Below are 20603 nucleotides of genomic sequence, written 5' to 3' on the forward strand. Positions count from 1 at the left end.
GTACTACAGTCAGATGTCTACTCTAGTAAAGCACTACAGTCAGATGACTACTCTAGTAAAGCACTACAGTCAGATGTCTACTCTAGTAAAGTACTACAGTCAGATGTCTACTCTAGTAAAGCACTACAGTCAGATGTCTACTCTAGTAAAGCACTACAGTCAGATGCACTACAGTCAGATGTCTACTCTAGTAAAGCACTACAGTCAGATGCACTACAGTCAGATGTCTACTCTAGTAAAGCACTACAGTCAGATGTCTACTCTAGTAAAGTACTACAGTCAGATGTCTACTCTAGTAAAGTACTACAGTCAGATGTCTACTCTAGTAAAGCACTACAGTCAGATGTCTACTCTAGTAAAGCACTACAGTCAGATGTCTACTCTAGTAAAGCACTACAGTCAGATGTCTACTCTAGTAAAGCACTACAGTCAAATGTCTACTCTAGTAAAACACTACAGTCAGATGTCTATTCTAGTAAAGCACTACAGTCAGATGTCTACTCTAGTAAAGCACTACAGTCAGATGTCTACTCTAGTAAAGCACTACAGTCAGATGTCTACTCTAGTAAAGCACTACAGTCAGATGACTACTCTAGTAAAGCACTACAGTCAGATGTCTACTCTAGTAAAGCACTACAGTCAGATGTCTACTCTAGTAAAGCACTACAGTCAGATGTCTACTCTAGTAAAGCACTTCAGTCAGATGACTACTCTAGTAAAGCACTACAGTCAGATGTCTACTCTAGTAAAGCACTGCAGTCAGATGACTACTCTAGTAAAGCACTACAGTCAGATGTCTACTCTAGTAAAGCACTACAGTCAGATGTCTACTCTAGTAAAGCACTACAGTCAGATGACTACTCTAGTAAAGCACTACAGTCAGATGTCTACTCTAGTAAAGTACTACAGTCAGATGACTACTCTAGTAAAGCACTACAGTCAGATGTCTACTCTAGTAAAGCACTACAGTCAGATGTCTACTCTAGTAAAGCACTACAGTCAGATGTCTACTCTAGTAAAGCACTACAGTCAGATGTCTACTCTAGTAAAGTACTACAGTCAGATGTCTACTCTAGTAAAGCACTACAGTCAGATGTCTACTCTAGTAAAGCACTACAGTCAGATGTCTACTCTAGTAAAGCACTACAGTCAGATGTCTACTCTAGTAAAGCACTACAGTCAGATGTCTACTCTAGTAAAGCACTACAGTCAGATGTCTACTCTAGTAAAGCACTACAGTCAGACGTCTACTCTAGTAAAGCGCTACAGTCAGATGTCTACTCTAGTAAAGCACTACAGTCAGATGACTACTCTAGTAAAGCGCTACAGTCAGATGTCTACTCTAGTAAAGCACTACAGTCAGATGTCTACTCTAGTAAAGCGCTACAGTCAGATGTCTACTCTAGTAAAGCACTACAGTCAGATGACTACTCTAGTAAAGCACTACAGTCAGATGACTACTCTAGTAAAGCACTACAGTCAGATGTCTACTCTAGTAAAGCACTAGTCAGATGACTACTCTAGTAAAGCACTAGTCAGATGTCTACTCTAGTAAAGCACTACAGTCAGATGACTACTCTAGTAAAGCACTACAGTGAATGAAGGATGCTTTGATTGTAACAGTGTTCAGATGCTGTGCATGAACTCACCAGATAGACGACGAAGCTCAGATAGGCGATGGAGAGTAAGGCAGAGAAGACGTAGAGGAGGGTGTTATTGAGAGCAGTCACGTACACCACCACAAAGTACATGTTGATGGCACACACCACCAGGATTAGCACACCGCCGCTGATCTTCCACACGCTGCAAACACACAACAGCCTCTCAGTTCCCTGATAAACATGTTCATCAGAGCAACACTGCAACAAGAGGTAAAGTCAATCATGGAAAAACATCTGGGTGATTTGATCAAGTTTGCATATTTCCTACTGTGAAGCTGCTTTGGTTCAATCTGTATTGTGTAAAGTGCTTTTTATAGTTTTCACATGACGTCACACCCTTATATCGGGGGCAAAACCAGGCTTTCCACTCTCAGCCGTCGCATTTTCACCAGTTCTAGAGCAGTAAGAGTGATATTAAAAGAGCAAATCCAGAAAACTGCTTATTAATGGAGACTCTGGAGATACAGGTGAACAGATAGACACACACCGCCCATGCTCCACAGAACCAGCAACATCATCATCATCATCATCATCATCATCATCATCATCATATTTTTATATCGTTATACATCGTTACACCCCTAGTTATAGCAAGGGTTTATGATGTCACCAACCCAGGAAGAAGCTCGTTGTAGTCCAAACCGGCCATTTTTGTAGGCATTAATATGCCGTAACTTTAAAAGACAATATCTCCGTTTGCATTGAACTTTCAGCGCTGTAACTTTGCAGAGACTCGATGCTCAAACAGCGACATTACACACTAACTAAATAATCCAGTACCTGACCTGTAGACCCGTTCGCAATTTAGTGTTGGGGGAATTTCTCACTTGAACTTAGTTAGTGGGTCCCTAGACATGAAAAATCACAGAGGTGCTTGTCCGTCATAGTGCCATGAATGACATAGTGGTCAAATCAAATATGGCCGCCATCGGATGATGATGAAAATCCAACATATTTGTTTCTGAATGTTTATTCACATGTAATACCTCTATTTCGACTAATTATGGAATGTGGAATTAATTTCTGCCATTGATATGACCATATTGGGTGATTTTGACCTTAAAAGGGCATGGTCACAGTCAGTTTCTTATTCTGAAGAATCTCAAAAGACATGTAAATGCGAACTAACTAACTGTGTATACAATACTAGACAGAGTTCACAGAAAATAAGAGGACAAGATTGAACTTTTCTTGTATTTTACCAGGAGTATCAAAAGATACTTCTCACTTCATCTCACTATTGAGCATCGCACCAATTGATCAACAGTGAGCATTACACATTTACATCAGAACTAACTTAAATCTACTTTCTGCCCTTATACTGTGTATTTGTACAGCACTGGATAGAGTTTACAAAAAAAGACAAGGTTTGACTTTTCAAGGAGTGTAAAGTGAAGTCAGAGCTTTGTCAATAGTTTGGAGTTTGGCTGGAATTGGTGGCTGTCATCAAAAATGCTGTAGTGTCCGAAAAAGAAGGAAACTGGAACCTGCTACTAAAGTTAAAAAAGTCACATCGCATGCAACCACCCCTTTAACTATTCAGAGTTTGCATTTAAAGCACAGTCGGATACTCACAGTCCGTTGGCGAAATCGCTCATTAGTGAGGTCAGACTGGTGAAGGTCAGGATGGGGATCAGAGCGAACGGCAGCTGTTGGAAGAAGAGCAGAAGATCAGAGACAGAAGGTCTCGCTCCCAGGGCTGAGGGAACAAAATGGCGTAATGTTGTTCTCAGCTCTGGTTCGGGAGTTCGCGCAGCTTGTTCTCGACACGTCGCCTGAGCAGAACTTTTCCGAGAACTATTGTGTGATTGCTCAGACATTTTAAGTAGGCGTAGTTAATGCGGAGCAACGCAGATGATCGGCACCTGCTTCTCTCGTGAAGTACGCAATACACTGCCAGAACAAACTAATTTCTTTGTTCTTGCAGAGTATGCTCCAAGCTTCAGTCGTCATGTGTACCCAGCACCGACCCAAGGCATAAGCTAACTAAGCGGAATAACAAAAACTACGACTTTATTCAGCATTGGCTTCTCTTCCGCGTTTGTGTTCAATCCTCAAATAAAGATTCAAACGGTTATGATTCAGTGAATCGATTCATGATTCGGATCGCCAATGTCACGTGATTTCAGCAGTTTGACACGCGATCCGAATCATGAATCAATCACTGATTCATTACCGTTCGAATCTTTATTTGAGGATTGAACACAAACGCGGAAGAGAAGCCAATGCTGAATAAAGTCGTAGTTTTTGTTATTTTTGGACCCAAATGTATTTTGGATGCTTCAAGAAAAGAGAATACGGGCCCTGGGCACTCTTGTGGGTTTGCTACCGCTACAAATAAAAACCGTATAAGAGTAAAAACATGACATGATGTTAGCAACACAGCTACAACTAATACAATTGATAATGGGTGTGTGATTATTATCAAGAATTGACAAATAGTCAATCGTACCGAGGGCCCCCAAATAAAACTCTGCTTCGGGCCCCATGAAGGCTCGTGCCGGCCCTGAGAGTACCTGCATGCTCTGCAGCACGTTGAGGAAGTCGTTCATGCCGGTGAGATGCTGAACGTCCTGGAAGATGGCCACCAGAAGAGTGGGCAGTATAGCGATGGAGCGCGTTAGCAACACGCGAGCGAAGCGGGACCAGCGCAGGTTCAGGAAACCCTGCGAGAAAAAACAGCTCAATATCACACACAATGCCATTACATCAACAAATGCTGAGAATAAAGCTGAAAGGGTTAATTCAGCCAGTAATGAGATGTCTGTCATTAACTCCTCTCCCTAATGTCGCTCCACACCCGTAAGACCTCCGCTCATCTTCACACACAGTTTAAGATATTTTATATTTAGTCCGAGAGCGTATGCAAGTGTATGCACACTATACTGTCCATGTCCAGAAAGGGAATAAAAACATTCATTAATGATTTGGATCGCCAATGTCTCGTGATTTCAGCAGTTTGACACGCGATCCGAATCATGAATCGATTCACTGAATCATAACCGTTTGAATCTTTATTTGAGGATTGAACACAAACCCGGAAGAGAAGCCAATGCTGAATAAAGTCGTAGTTTTTGTTATTTTTGGACCCAAATGTATTTTGGATGCTTCAAGAGACTCTAATTAACCCACTGATGTCTCATATGGACTACTGTGATGATGTTTTTATTCCCTTTCTGGACATGGACAGTATAGTGTGCATACACTTGCATACGCTCTCGGACTAAATATAAAATATCTTAAACTGTGTGTGAAGATGAACGGAGGTCTTACGGGTGTGGAGCGACATTAGGGAGAGGAGTTAATGACAGACATCTCATTTTTGGGTGAACTAACCCATGAAGCTACGAGCTGAAGATGAACATACCTCCATCACAAACTGACCAGAGTACGTTCCTGTCATAGTTGAACTCTGTCCAGCCGCAAGGATCCCAATCGCCCAAATATACAGCGCAGCCGGGCCAAAAAAACAGCCCAAAACTACACCCTGCAGTCACAGGAAGACAACATTTTTTATTGACAGTATTTTCAGATTATATCTCAAAATCTCCAATGACAACAAATCAAACAAGGATTATGAAGCTGCTTTATCCAATGCTCAGATTTCTGTGTAAATGACTGCATATTTTATTAGATAATGTTTTTATTGCCTATTTGTAGAGTTTGTCATACAAAAATGTAAATCTTAATTCTTAATGTGAAAGTATGATCATATCCATTGGTTGAATGGTTTTCTGTTCAGCGGTCTTTATTGAACTTGAGCTTTTGGCCCACAGGTGGCGCCGTCAGCTCATGTCCAGTTATGAATATGCTGATGCTCAGGCGCACGAGAGTGGCCATGTGTGGTGATAACTCAATGAAGCATGACAAACAGCAGTTTTGGCCACATGCAAAACAAGAGAACCCAATATTAATAACTGATAGTGTTGTAGTCAGTGTGTGCTTCTTCCTGTCAGCTTTCAGTTTTTCTGTGCATTAGTTTGAATAATCAAACAAAGCCTGTAGCTTTAGTTCAACTTTTTTGCCAAATAATATTTATCAGATAATCGCTTCAACCAACTTTAGTGTTTTCCTCCATATTTAAAAATGAAATATTTCCCTGATATTTTGATGTTTTAATGACATGTAGGGTCATCCCCCTCCGGATGTCCCTTTTGGACACTGCTGTACTCATTGTGAATTATTCCTGTGATAGTTTGGGTCATACTCTGTCATATCATTATTATTATTAATCATACCCCTTTATAGATGTCGACTTCCAGCGTGTCGTTGTTGGCTGGGAAGAGGTTACTCTGAGGACTTCCTGTGGCATTACACTGCTGGCCCTGAAAGGAACACATTAATAAAGAGTTTAAGAAACCGCAGGCATACATTCATACATCGACTCCAATGTGAACCGCACTCAAATACACCGATTAGGGCCATCACGATTCTTCGATTAAATGCGAGTAATCGATTGCAATTTGCCGGTGTCAAGTAACGGCAAAATACCGAAAGTGGGCATTCCACGAACAATAGCCCATGAAGCGCATTATTACACCAGTTTCTCAAACACACATGCCAGCACTATCTATCATTATACGTTTCCAAATATGCTGTTCATCACGATTTCAAAATAAAAGTCCAAACGCTCGCTGTGAGTTTGATGTTCTTATTCAGGAAATGACCGTGACTGTAGCATTTCGATTCTAAAGAATTTGCCGAAATATTAAAGATTAAGTTAACATTTGGATTAAATATCATTTGGTTATTATTAAACCAGGATTGTATCTGCTGTAAACAACACCAGGTCGCGGACGCAGGCATTTGTTATAATACCTAATGTACACACGATGATTGATTATTATATTACACATTTTAACAGTGTTTTTCTATAAAATTATAATATGATAACTTGATTTTGATACTTTATTCGAAACGATTATTATTGCCTTATTGTTATTATATATGTATTTCAAGTCATTTAGACTATTATTTGTTTAGGACTATTTTTATTACCAGCCTTAAAATATCCAATTGCTCGATTGAGCGTTTAAATATTTTTAATATAATCAACGTCTACTAGAATAATCTGCAAAAATAGCCAGCCGATTAATTGCCAAAATAATCAACCACTTGCCCAATTAATCTGCAATAATAATCAACTGGTTACTCGATTAATCGCCAAAACAATCAGGCGATTAATCTGCAAAAATAAAAGCAGATTGCTTAGTTAATCGTTAAATGAATCAACCGATCACTTGATTATTTGTCACAACAGTCAGACGATTAATTGTCAAAATGAATCGACCAATTGCTTGATTAGTTGCCAGGACGGTCAGCCGACTATCTGATTAATCGACAAAATGATCAACCGGTTACTTGATTATTTGCCAAAATAATTAGTCGGTTACTCGATTAATCTGCAACAAAAATTTTTTTTTACCCAATTCATCTGCAAAAAATTGTCAACCAGTTACATGATTAATCTGCAGAAATAATAAGCCGCTGCCCGACTACTCATTAAAATAATCTACCAGTCACCCAATTAATCACCAAAATAATCAACCGGTTACTCGATTAATACGCAAAAAATCAAGCAGTTAGCTGTTTAATTATCATAACAATCAGCAAGAAAAAAGAAAAGAAAAGAAAAGAAAAGAAAAGAAAAGAAAAAGGCTGGTTACTCAATCAATCGTCAATTAAATCAACCGGTTACTCGATTAATCAGCCACAAAAAAAACGGCCAGTTAATCGATTAATCTGCAGAATAATCAGCCGGCTAAACTTCGCCATAAAGCACCCGGCTACTCGATTAATCAGCAAAATAACCAGATAGTTAATCTGCAAAATGATAAACCCAACATAATCTCTAGCAGGCAGCAGATATAAAGTGCTCACCACTTCCATGTTTGTCTTGCCGTAAAACGCCTCAGCAAAGACGGCCACCACAAACACATTGATGAGGAAGGAGACGAAGAGCGCGATGGAGGACTCGATGAAGTAGTACTTGTTGGCCTCCTTCACCTGCTTCTTGTTGCCTCGATCAATGTCTCGAGACTGAAGCAAAAAAAACACAAGACTGATTAAACAGATGGAATCAGCGCAGGTGTAAAACCAGTTACAGTATTAACACAAGTATGTTTTCACTGATTTATTCACCAAAATTAAGTTTAATTAAGTTTAAATTGAACAAAATTAAGTTCAACATAAGCACAGCCTATATTTGATAAGATTAGGGGAAAAATGCTCTGTATAAAAAGTAAAAATATTACGCATTGGTAACGCGCCTCCACTAGCAATCAAGATTGTGGTTGCCAGATGCCAAGAGCTTAAATCCCCCAAATAGAGCTTCCCCCAAATAGAGCTTCCCCCAAATAGAGCTTCCCCCAAATAGAGCTTCCCCCAAATTCAGCTTTTCCCTTAAAAGGATCAACTTTCCTCCAGTGTTTTACTTAATCTGTGCAATCTGGCAACCCTGTGGAGCGCTGCTCTAAATGCAGAAGCAGCACCGATGAGCTGAACACACACGCTGGAGTTTAGCAATGAAAGTGTGATGGTCAGTGTGTGTTTCTTCACGAGCCACTTGTGCTATTAGTGTGAATAAATCTGCCTTGATATACCATCTAACGACGTTATCATCGTTGGTTAAATGAAGTCTACAGGCCTTCTGGGTGAAGGGTAGGTTGGTAAGAACATGCTAAATGGCCATCACTACATTACCCTTTTTGATAGAATAATCGTGATTAATAGTCTCAAATACAATTCTGAGCAAAATAATCGTGATTATCAGTTTAACCATTCGTGTAGACCTAGTTTATTATCAAAAAGTGTTTGCATATGCGGCCCTGTTGGTGTCAGTGAGAGCCCTGAGTGACCGCAGGTGTGGTGAGCTGACCTTAACCAGAGCCGAATGCAGATAGATGTTATGAGGCATTATAACGGCTCCTACGATCCCCACGGCCTGCTCCAGCTGCACAGGCCCACAGCCACTGCAGTACGGCACAAACATGCCCTTCAGCACCTCAGCCTGATCCGGAGCCACGCGCACATACTGCAAACACAAACACACACACACACACCGGTCAAACACACACACACCGGTCAAACACACACACACCGGTCAAACACACACACACCGGTCAAACACACACACACACACCGGTCAAACACACACACACACACACACTGGTCAAACACACACACACACAGGTCAAACAAACACACACACACACACACACACACAGGTCAAACACACACACACACCGGTCAAACACACACACACACCGGTCAAACACACACACACACACACCGGTCAAACACACACACTGGTCAAACACACACACACCGGTCAAACACACACACACACCGGTCAAACACACACACACCGGTCAAACACACACACACACCGGTCAAACACACACACACACACACACACACACACACACACCGGTCAAACACACACACACACCGGTCAAACACACACACACACTGGTCAAACACACACACACACTGGTCAAACACACACACACACCGGTCAAACACACACACACACCGGTCAAACACACACACACACCGGTCAAACACACACACACACACACACACACCGGTCAAACACACACACACACACACACACGGGTCAAACACACACACACACCGGTCAAACACACACACACACCGGTCAAACACACACACACACCGGTCAAACACACACACACACCGGTCAAACACACACACACACCGGTCAAACACACACACACACCGGTCAAACACACACACACACCGGTCAAACACACACACACACCGGTCAAACACACACACACACCGGTCAAACACACACACACACCGGTCAAACACACACATACACCGGTCAAACACACACACACACCGGTCAAACACACACACACCGGTCAAACACACACACACACCGGTCAAACACACACACACACACCGGTCAAACACACACACACACACCGGTCAAACACACACACACACCGGTCAAACACACACACACACACACACAGGTCAAACACACACACACGCCGGTCATACACACACACACCGGTCAAACACACACACACACAGGTCAAACAAACACACACACACACACACACACACTGGTCAAACACACACACAGGTCAAACAAACACACACACACCGGTCAAACACACACACACACCGGTCAAACACACACACACACAGGTCAAACACACACACACGCCGGTCATACACACACACACCGGTCAAACACACACACACACAGGTCAAACAAACACACACACACACACACACACTGGTCAAACACACACACAGGTCAAACAAACACACACACACACACACACACACACACACTGGTCAAAACACACACGCACACACACACACACACACAAACACACACACACACACTGGTCAAACACACACACTGGTCAAACACACACACAGGTCAAACACACACACACACACACACACACCCACACCCAGGTCAAACACACACACACACACACTGGTCAAACACACACACACAGACACACACACACACTGGTCAAACACACACACACACACACACCCTGGTCAAACACACACATATACACACACACACACACACACACACACTGGTCAAACACACACACACTGGTCAAACACACACACACCCTGGTCAAACACACACATATACACACACACACACACACACACACTGGTCAAACACACACACCGGTCAAACACACACACACACACACACACCGGTCAAACACACACACACACACACACACACTGGTCAAACACACACACTGAAAGAGCCCATCTACAGAGAACATCCTTTACTGAACCTCGAAGCCGAAGCTGAGCGCCATGATGGTGATGAGGAACCCAAAGAACGCCTCCAGCTTCCTCAGACCTGAGCAAAACACACACACACACACACACACACACACACACACACACACACACACACACACACACACACACACTCATCAGATCCAGACTTGAGCTGCTCCGCCAGGCTCACACTGCTTCAGCTGACCTACCGTACTTATCCAGAAAGAGGAACACAAAGGTGTCGACGATGGTGATCAGCACTCCGGCCCACAGAGGAATCCTGCAGGACACGAGTCAAGAGTCAGATCAACTGAAGTCCACTCAAAGACTCACTATTCGAATCAATGACTCACTATTCGACTCAATGACTCGCTCACTCGGACGATCGGCTCAGGCGACTCACTATTCGACTCAATGACTCACTGTTCGATTCAATGACTCGTTCGATCGGACGGTCGACTCAATGACTCGCTATTCGACTCAATGACTCACTATTCGACTCAATGACTCGGTCGCTCGGAAGGTCGGCTCATGACTCGCTCGCTCAGACAGTCGGCTCAATTACTCGCTCGCTCAGACGGTCGGCCCAATGACTCGCTCCAGGGATGGAAATTAACTTTTTTGTCCACCGGCCACTGTGGCTGGTGGATTTCAAAATCTACCAGCCACTCAATGTTTTTACCAGCCACTTTCTTGTTTTTAACCGACAATGTGTAACTGCACGTGAAAATTAATACTACAAGCTCGACAATACTTAAGCTGTTTATTTAATCTCAAATCTCAATGAAATACTGACATTTTTTCACTCTTATACACACACAAACCATGAACTGATATACATTTCATTAAATGAGTAGGGCTCTATGTTCTCTCTCTTTTTTTTTTTTACCTGGATGTGGCATTTGGATGATTCTTTTATGGCTTCCAGTTTTAGGTTTTTAGTACCAACAATGAAACTACTAGTTTTGGCATCTTCTGAAGCGTGTTGACGACACACCGAGCAGAACATTGTCAGTAGGGATGCATCGAAATAAAAATTATTGGCTGAAACCGAAGCACTAAAAGAAATTATGCCAATTATCCATTGCATTTATTTAATGCTATGACTGAGTAACTTTACTAAAAATCAAGGCATTGCAATTGCATTAATTAATATTAAAGTTTCAAATAATAAATCAATTACAAATTATGCAAATATTTATTTAGCACATTGCAACATCAAACAGTATAAAATAAAATTCAAAGTAAAATGTTTAACTTGATCTCACTCATGTGTATATTAAATAATAATGTACAGGTCTACTAGCCTACAGAAATGTAATAAAGTAATCAAATGTAAAATAACTGCATATTTAACTGTTTAAATGAAAGATTATTCCTTATTAAACTTACAAAAGCTATTCAATCAAGAGCAGTGAGTGATGTCCTTATCGTTTGTTGTTTGACATTGAACATAGCAGTAAAAGCTACTGCCCCTTTAAGACCTAATAGAGGGATATGCGTCATCTTTCACGACTGTATAAAGTTCACTTAAGGCATATTCAGACTATGTCTGCTAGAATTCTCATCAAGATGAACATGTTGGCATACTTTTTGTGTGAGTTTGTCCGTTTAAGCACAAGACTTGAAAGAGAACTCAATATTTGCGCGCTGTGAGACGGGTGCGCGCTTCCGGATGACAGTGACGGATCTTCTCTCAGTGCGCGCGAGTTATTATGGTTATTGGTTATATAACGAATCAGATATTATATTTTTAAATACGGGGGCACCCCAAGGATGCGTCCTGTCACCTCTTTTATTTTCGGTCTATACAAATGGTATAAGAGTGCAGCATGAGAATTATAAATTATATAAATACGCAGATGATATGGCACTTGTGGCACTTTTATGGAAAGACTGTGTACATTTTGAGTACGAGGAACATGTTTTGAAATTAGAAAAATGGTGTGAAGAAAGTTCCTTATTGATAAATGTACATAAAACAAAAGAGCTGATTTTAAATCATCCGGAGCCTTTAACAGAAATACTGCTATGTGATCAAACTGTTGAAATTGTGAAGACTTTTAAATATTTAGGAATCATGATTGATTGTAAAATGAACTTCTCTGATAATGTGGCTCTTATTTGTAAGAAAGCAAATCAAAGGTTATTCTTGCTAAGGAAATTGAAAGATTTTTGTGTGAGTACAGCTGTGCTGCAAAGAGTTTATACAGGTCTAATTGAGAGTGTTTTAGGGTATAACATTACAGTGTGGTTCGGACGAGTTACTCTGGTAAATAAAGTTAAATTAGACAGAGTTACAAGAGTAGCTGGAAAAATTATAGGATTAAAGCAAAAATCTGTCGCTCAGTTATACCAAACTGCTGTTCAGAGAAAAGCTTTGATTATAACAAGAGACACAACACACCCCTTGAATCATGTTTTTGAATTACTACCATCACGTCGTCGCTATAGAGTGCCAAAAGCAATTAGAGCAATATATAAACAAACGTTCGTACCAAACGCAATAAGTCTTTTGAATAAGAGGTAAGAAATGTGAATATTTTAATTTTGTCATTGTAGATGTATTGTATTGTTAGATGTATTTATTGTATGTTGTGTACTGTAAATTGTTCTGTGATTGTGTGGCGAGACCAAAGATCAATTTTCAGCTTAGGCTGAACAATAAAGTACTACTAATTATTATTCGCGTCTTCTGGCACTACATCCGGGTAATGACGGCGAAAACGTCTGGTCATATTCGGACATACATAGTGCGGCCGCACTCGCATTCACTGAACACAGTTTATAAAGAGGGGAAACAGTATGCTATTTTGATTTACCCGCCACGGTGGCCGGTAGGTGAAGCGAGTTTACCCGCCACAACGCAAAATCACCCGCATTTGGCTGGTGGCGGGTGCTAATTTCCATCCCTGACTCGCTCGCTTGGACGGTCGATTCAACGACTCACCATTCGACTCAACGACTCGCTCGCTCAGACGGTCGGCTCAATTACTAACTATTCGACTCAATGATTTGCTCGCTTGGACGGTCGGCTCAATGACTCACTATTCGACTCAATGACTCACTATTCGACTCAATGACTCGCTCGCTCAGACGGGCGGCTCAATGACTTGCTCGCTCGGACGGTCGGTTCAATGACTCACCATTCGACTCAGTGACTCACTATTCGACTCAATGACTCACTATTCGACTCAACGACTCACTATTCGACTCAATGACTCACTATTCGACTCAATGACTCGCTTGCTCGGACAGTCGGCCCAATGACTCGCTCGCTTACTCGGACGGTCGACTCATTGACTCGCTATTCGCCTCAATGACTCACTATTCGACTCAATGATTTGCTCTCTCGGACGGTCGGCTCAATGACTCGCTCGCTTGGACGGTCGGCCCAATGACTTGCCTGGACGATCGACTCAATGACTTGCTCGCTCGTTTGAACTAAACGACTCAATGACTCGCTCATTCAGACAGTCAGTGTTTGAACGAACCGACTCAATGACTCGCTGGTTCAGACGGTCAGCGTGTGAACCGACTCATGGACTCGCTGGTTCAGACAGTCAGCGTGTGAAAGAACCAACTCAATGACTTGCTGGTTCAGATGGTCAGCATGTGAACGAACCGACTCAATGACTCGCTGGTTCAGACGGTCAGCGTGTGAACCGACTCAAGGACTCGCTGGTTCAGATGCGGTGTCTCGCGTGTGAACGAACCGACTCAATGACTCGCTGGTTCAGACGGTCAGCGTGTGAACCGAGTCATGGACTCGCTCCTTCAGACAGTCAGCGTGTGAACAAACCGACTCAATGACTCACTGGTTCAGACGGTCAGCGTGTGAACCGCCTCAAGGACTCGCTGGTTCAGATGGTGAGCATGTGAACGAACCGACTCAGTGAGTTGATCTGTGGATAAGAGACTCTGATCTGAAGCCCGTGATGGCCTACCTGCCGACCGACAGCAGATTGAAGGCGATGGCACAGCCGATGACCTCCTGCATGTCCGAGCCAATGATGGCCAGCTCCACCATCAGCCACAGGATGATCCGCGGAACCTGCACACAGGAAACACTTCAGCCACACGAGATCAGCCAATAGCAAACCACAGCCATCCATTTAGGCCCCGCCCACATCTGTTCTTGTTTGCGAGGCGATTCTCTCGATATACGGCACACTAGAGCAGACCAGCGGGACGTCCCTTTCATATTCGTGTCCAAACATTTGCTTTACCATTTTAATCTGGACTAAAACATGCTAGATATGATGTTTGAATATGTTCTGATCCTTTATTATCGATCTTTTGCAATATTTGAAATATTTGCTTACTTTCTTTGTTATATAAACAGTTATTAAACCTGATATTAAGGGAGAGAGCTTTAGTTTTAGTATGCCGTGGCCAGAGTAATTACTTTACTATATACTAATAACTAAAGTACAGTTATTTTTCTGTAATTAAAATAATTACTTCTGATGTATTTTAAAGGAGCTGTGTGTCAGAAATGTCTTTCAATGAATCATAAAATGGTCCTGATATGTCACTACACATTAAGAAATCATATTAATAACTCTTCTATCACTGCCAGCAGTAGTCCGGCCAGGATATTATCATTATAAAGTTGTTGTTGCCCTCAGCTGATGTTGATGATGTCATGTTGTGTTTGGGCCTGAAGCTCCGCCCTCCACCTATCGACCAATCAGGAGTCAGTAGTGTTTGGGGTTGCCAGATCTGCAACCGAGTCAGGGGGAGGGGGAGACACCGCTCTACAGGCATTTAAAGGGATTGCAGGACCAGTTTTGGCCACAATCTTACACACACTTCATTTAACTAAATTCAGTGTATAGACTGTTGAACAATTATATATATAAATAAATAATAGGGGATTAACGAAACACTCGTTTCAAGATACAATATTTATCGCGATACTGAACTCACGAAACGATATATATCCTGGTGTTTTAAAGAAGAGGGTTTTCTTATTTTTACTTTTTTAGTCAGCGGTAACTATCAGTGAAAAATCACTTCATCACTGTGTATCAGACATCGCCACCTTGTGGAATAAAGGTGAATTTCACCTATTTTGTCATAATAGATTCATTTATCATTGTGCAAAAATAAAAAATAAAAAAATGTACTCTTACACACCTCAATATACAATTTTGACCAAAAAACTAGTGGAAAAACAGGCATTTGGTCATATTTCATGTGTGTGTGTGTGTGTGTGCGTGTGTGGATGTTAAAGCGTACCGTGGGGTAGTGGCGGTTGCAGACCTCGGCCAGATGCATCCCAGTGACCACACCGAGGCGAGCGGAGAGACGCTGCAGCAGGAGCCCGATGATGGTGGCACCCAGCAGAACCCAGAGCAGCTGCAGGACACACACACACACACACACGCACACACATTAGGGCTGTGCAATATATTAAAAGTATCGCAAATGTACATATCTGAATGATTTTAATAGGCTACTTCAACATTGTGAAAGGTGTACGCTTTGGGTCAGCATAGAGCAGAGAACAGACTGGGCTCACGGCTGCTGTTACTGATGGGACTTGCTTGATGTTAAAAAGAGTTATTAAACACAATAACTTGCGAAAAACAACTTGCAGTCTCGCGCTGTCTGACACACACACACACACACACACACACACACACACACACACACACACACACACACACACACACACACACACAAAGATACTGAACTAGACGTGTGTGTGTGTGTGTGTGTGTGTGTGTGTGTGTGTGTGTGTGTGATGGATAGGTTTAGGGGCAGTGTGTGTGTGGGGGTGAGATGGATAGGTTTAGGGGCAGTGTGTGTGTGTGATGGAAAGATTTAGGGGCAGTGTGTGTGTGTGTGTGTGTGTGTGTGATGGATAGGTTTAGGGGCAGTGTGTATGTGTGTATGTGTGTGTGTGTGTGTGTGTGTGATGGATAGGTTTAGGGGCAGTGTGTATGTGTGTATGTGTGTGTGTGTGTGTGTGTGATGGATAGGTTTAGGGGCAGTGTGTGTGTGTGTGTGTGTGTGTGTGTGTGTGTGTGTGTGTGTGTGTAAAGGATAGGTTTAGGGGCAGTGTGTGTGTGTGTGTGTGTGTGTGTGTGTGATGGATAGGTTTAGGGGCAGTGTGTGTGTGTGTGTGTGTGTGTGTGTGTGTGTGTGTGTAAAGGATAGGTTTAGGGGCAGTGTGTGTGTGCGTGCGTGCGTGCGTGCGTGATGGATAGGTTTAGGGGCAGTGTGTGTGTGTGTGTGAGTGCGCATGCGTGTGATGGATAGGTTTAGGGGCAGTGTGTGTGTGTGTGTGTGTGTGAGTGCGTGTGATGGATAGGTTTAGGGGCAGTGTGTTTGTGTGTGTGTGTGTGTGTAGTTCCAACATGAGAGCGGCGCACCTTAAAGCCAGCTTTGGCCCCGGACTGAAGGTCCGACTCGATGTTGCCAGGGTCCAGATAGGCGATGCTCATCAGGAAGCCCGGTCCAGTGAAGGCCCAAAGCTTCCGGAAGCTGAACATCTGCAGAGGAAGAGACAGCGAGCCATTAGCGATCACTCCATAGACTGCAAACAAACATGGCCGTGGTGACGTCACCCATAGGATAAACCGCTCTGAAGCGTAAAGCAGAGACGAGCCGGCGCCATCTTGGCAACTCGTCATCGTCTGGATAACGGAAAATGGGCAAAGAGGCGGGATGTGGGCGGAGCTTAGGTGAGGCGATGACTAACAGACAGCAGATAAATGGCTAATCCACCTGTCACTCAAAGTGGCCACGCCCTTAATTATGCAGAACTTTAAGGCTTTATATAATGTAAACGAATGAGTTATAAACACATTCCCCCCCTCACAGTCGTCATGAAGGGCGACATTAGCCGTAGAGACCAAAACCACCGTTAGTCTCAGACTGTAAACGTGTTTTTCTGATGTAAAGTTGGCCATTTTAACATGACGGGTGCGTTTACATGCACACTATAATCTGATAACTCACAAATATCAGCTTAATAGCCAGTGTTCCCCGTTTACATGCAAACCAGTAAACTGACAACGCAAGTACACCGCGTTTACATGACTCTATTAATCTGCTTCTTCTTTCGGCTTTTCCCTTCAGGGGTCGCCACAGCGAATCATCTGCCTCCATCTGGTCCTAACACAACTTTATTAAAGGCGCGGTGAAATGCTGTTTCCTGCACACTGAGCTCTCCTCTGTTAAAGACTTGGATTCCCATCCTAAACATAGACAAAGTTTCAGAAACTAATGTTGGACGTTTGATGGAGTATTTCTGTGTCAAAAATACTCCTTCCGGTTTCTCACAAGTTTCGGAGAGTTTTTTTCGAGTATGAGTCGGCTTGACGTTAATAGAGCGGAAGGTCCTTGTATGGGCCGTACGGGCTCTTCTCCCGGTAGGGTGTGTGTGCGTGACTAGAGCGAGAGAGGAAACGCACGCCCATACACACTCTCAGCTGCAGATCCAGTCGTCCGTGAACACTTCTGTCGTTATAGTCCGCGCCGCGCTCCACTTTATTCCTCTGGGTGACGTCGAGCGACTTCAACGCTTCAGCACAGCATTCTGGGAAGGCAGCGCTGCATTTGAACCGATTTGAACGCAGAAATGACGGGAAGCTTCACAACATCGCTTCAGTCGGGTCTCAAAGTGGATCTCCACGGTCACTGCTGTCAGGACTTCACCAAATCATACCAAAGAAGTGTGTTTCTGACGGAGCGGTCCCAGCGATAAAGGTTCGGTCCTGCTTTGGAAGCAGCCGGTGAGTTAAACTGCTTCAGATGTCTGTGCTGTCGGCTATCGTCGCGTGAGTAAACATCAGTAAACGACACGATCGCGTGCTTCGTCAGTCAAATGCGCTAACGGACTCCATTGCTGTTCTCTGTATAACGTTACACTAGTCTGACGTGCTAAACCGTTCTGCTTGCTACTGCTAAGGTTTAGTCGCATACAATAGTCCATAAACCGAATCATGTCCTCATAAACTGCGAGTAAACACACACAAATGTTGACAGGCCACTAAATACAGTCCATACCACAGAGACGGACGTCCTGCTGCTGCTGTTTCTCCTGTTCAGTTTATTTCAGCCTCCGGATCTGATTCTGGATCATATCTAGCTGAGCTCGATAGCCATGGGTCTCTCCACGCTTGAGGACGTCACCGCTTTGAGTGCGCTCGTCATTCTTTAGCTCCGCCCACTCGGAAAGACTCGGTACAGCCCATATTTCTTTTATAAATATAGGAAAACTAAAGACTTTTTGGAGATATGAAGGATGCAATACTACTCTAGAGGTACTCAAGATTGACTGAAACTGAGTGTTTCACCGCCCTCCCCCTTTAATAAACCGGTTATTTCCCTGTCGTCTATAATAATAATGTCCATATCGGACTCGGAGTACTCCTAATGTTAGTCAGCTGTGATGTTAATAAAGCGTGAGCTGGAGATTTGCGGCTCGTAGTATCCCTCATGAGGCAGCGTCTGACTGAACCTCTTCTGCGGACCGAGATCAGAACACATCTCTGCAGTTTATGGCTCTTAAAGAGTCTGCGTTTGGGATAGATGTCCTTATCCCATGCAAAAGGCTTACTACTTGATAGGATGCGTTTAAAGCTCCTGTGCGTTTGTGTTTTTGTCTCCTATCACACATGAGCTCTTCAGTAAGCCTTCAGAGAGCAGGTTAATGCGTTTACATGCCGCGCGAAATCAGGGTAAGAGGCAAAAAACTCCCTGAGCCGAGCGGGTTATGCTCACGCCGTTTATGAGCTTACCCCGATAAAAGAAAACAGGTTACCGCGGTTACAGGACCATGTGTGTGTGTTCGTTTGACGCTCTGAGATGACGGTCATTTATGATGTGTGTGTGTGTTCGCCTGACGCTCTGAGATGACACTCATTTATGATGTGTGTGTGTGTGTGTGTGTGTGTGTATGTGTGTGTGTGTGTGTGTGTGTGTGTGACTCCTCGTGCTGCCTGTGTTCTGCTCTCACTTCTCCACACACACACGCACGTGATCTGTCAGACCTGTTTCCCTCTGAAGAACACATGACTGTCCAGTTACTCAAGATGTTTTACACTAGTTCATGAGGAAGAACGCAACGATTACACACATCACAATCTGTGAGAGCAGTGTGTTCTTTCCCATCATCTATAGGGCTGTCACCAATCAATTTAAATCATTTACAATGAAAAATTACAACTGCATTAAAAAATGATGTTATGAGATTTGTATTTTTGGATAAATAAGACATTTTAGAAAGAATGTTTAATCATGAAACTAAACCGCCAGAAGGTGGCAGCAGGTGAGTCTTAATGAGTCAGTCTTGAGTCGATTCATCCAAACGATTCATTCAAACGCCTGATTCATTCAAGAATGAGTCAGTCGCTTACGAACAGGTTATTGAATCTTTGATTAAACCGATTCATTCAAACACTGAATCGTTCAGTAACACACACACACACACACGCACACACACACACACACACACTGTTGCTGTGAGATGCGTTACGGTTCTGCCGTGATCTATTTTCGCTGCTGGACCAAACGGAACAAAAACAGTCATTATTGCATCTAAAATGTAAGTGATTAATGTTGATTAATAGTTTATGGAGCTGTCGTATGACATCAGTGTCATTTTCAGTCGTGATGGTCTTCAGGAAAACACACTCTTGGCTGTGATGTTTAACTGTATCGTGTGTTATTAATATAAAAACTTCACATGTTGAATGTTTAGCTCAGTGTCTCGTGTTGTGCTTTCTCCTCGAGAGGCTGCGGAGCGTCAACAGCGCCACCTTGCTGTCGTCAGTTGTGTGATTTTGTCTATATGGCGAATATAAGACGACGCCCCATTTTTCAGCTTTATTTAGGACACACACCTCGTCTTATATTTGGGTATATACAGTAATAAGTTCTGTTGTATTTATCATTTACTGTTACTGTGTTTTTTTGACCGTGGTCTTGATCTAGTATCGCTATCGAGGTACTTTAGTCTGCTGTGGTATGGAGGTCATACTTTGGGTATCGTGAGTGACCACACTGCTGTGAAGCTACCTTAGCGCGGTCATCCTCAGGGATGGGGACCTTCTCCTCGAAGTATGTGGAGACGGGTTCATCCTGCGGGAGCGGAGACACCGGACTGTAGAGGTCAGGGTCCGGCCGGCT

At 43.0% G+C, this 20603-nt stretch overlaps 1 protein-coding gene across 3 annotated transcripts in view; it reads right to left on the bottom strand.

The window, feature by feature from the left end:
* Positions 1–20603, bottom strand: part of slc11a2 (solute carrier family 11 member 2) — a 38216-nt gene that overhangs the window by 12881 nt on the left and 4732 nt on the right. For all 3 annotated transcript variants that reach the window (XM_067431426.1, XM_067431425.1, XM_067431424.1), the window contains exons 4-16: positions 20493–20603; positions 16841–16960; positions 15702–15821; positions 14405–14511; positions 10667–10737; positions 10469–10536; positions 8539–8694; positions 7542–7700; positions 5900–5986; positions 5029–5148; positions 4178–4327; positions 3237–3310; positions 1650–1803 (exon numbers count right to left, since the gene is read on the bottom strand). The exon at positions 20493–20603 is cut by the window's right edge and continues 2 nt beyond it. In XM_067431426.1, the coding sequence (XP_067287527.1) occupies positions 1650–1803; positions 3237–3310; positions 4178–4327; positions 5029–5148; positions 5900–5986; positions 7542–7700; positions 8539–8694; positions 10469–10536; positions 10667–10737; positions 14405–14511; positions 15702–15821; positions 16841–16960; positions 20493–20603 (1497 nt within the window). The remainder of the gene's footprint in view (positions 1–1649; positions 1804–3236; positions 3311–4177; positions 4328–5028; positions 5149–5899; positions 5987–7541; positions 7701–8538; positions 8695–10468; positions 10537–10666; positions 10738–14404; positions 14512–15701; positions 15822–16840; positions 16961–20492) is intronic.

This window comes from Pseudorasbora parva, chromosome 22 (genome assembly GCF_024679245.1).
Source record: "Pseudorasbora parva isolate DD20220531a chromosome 22, ASM2467924v1, whole genome shotgun sequence".
NCBI lineage: Eukaryota > Metazoa > Chordata > Actinopteri > Cypriniformes > Gobionidae > Pseudorasbora > Pseudorasbora parva.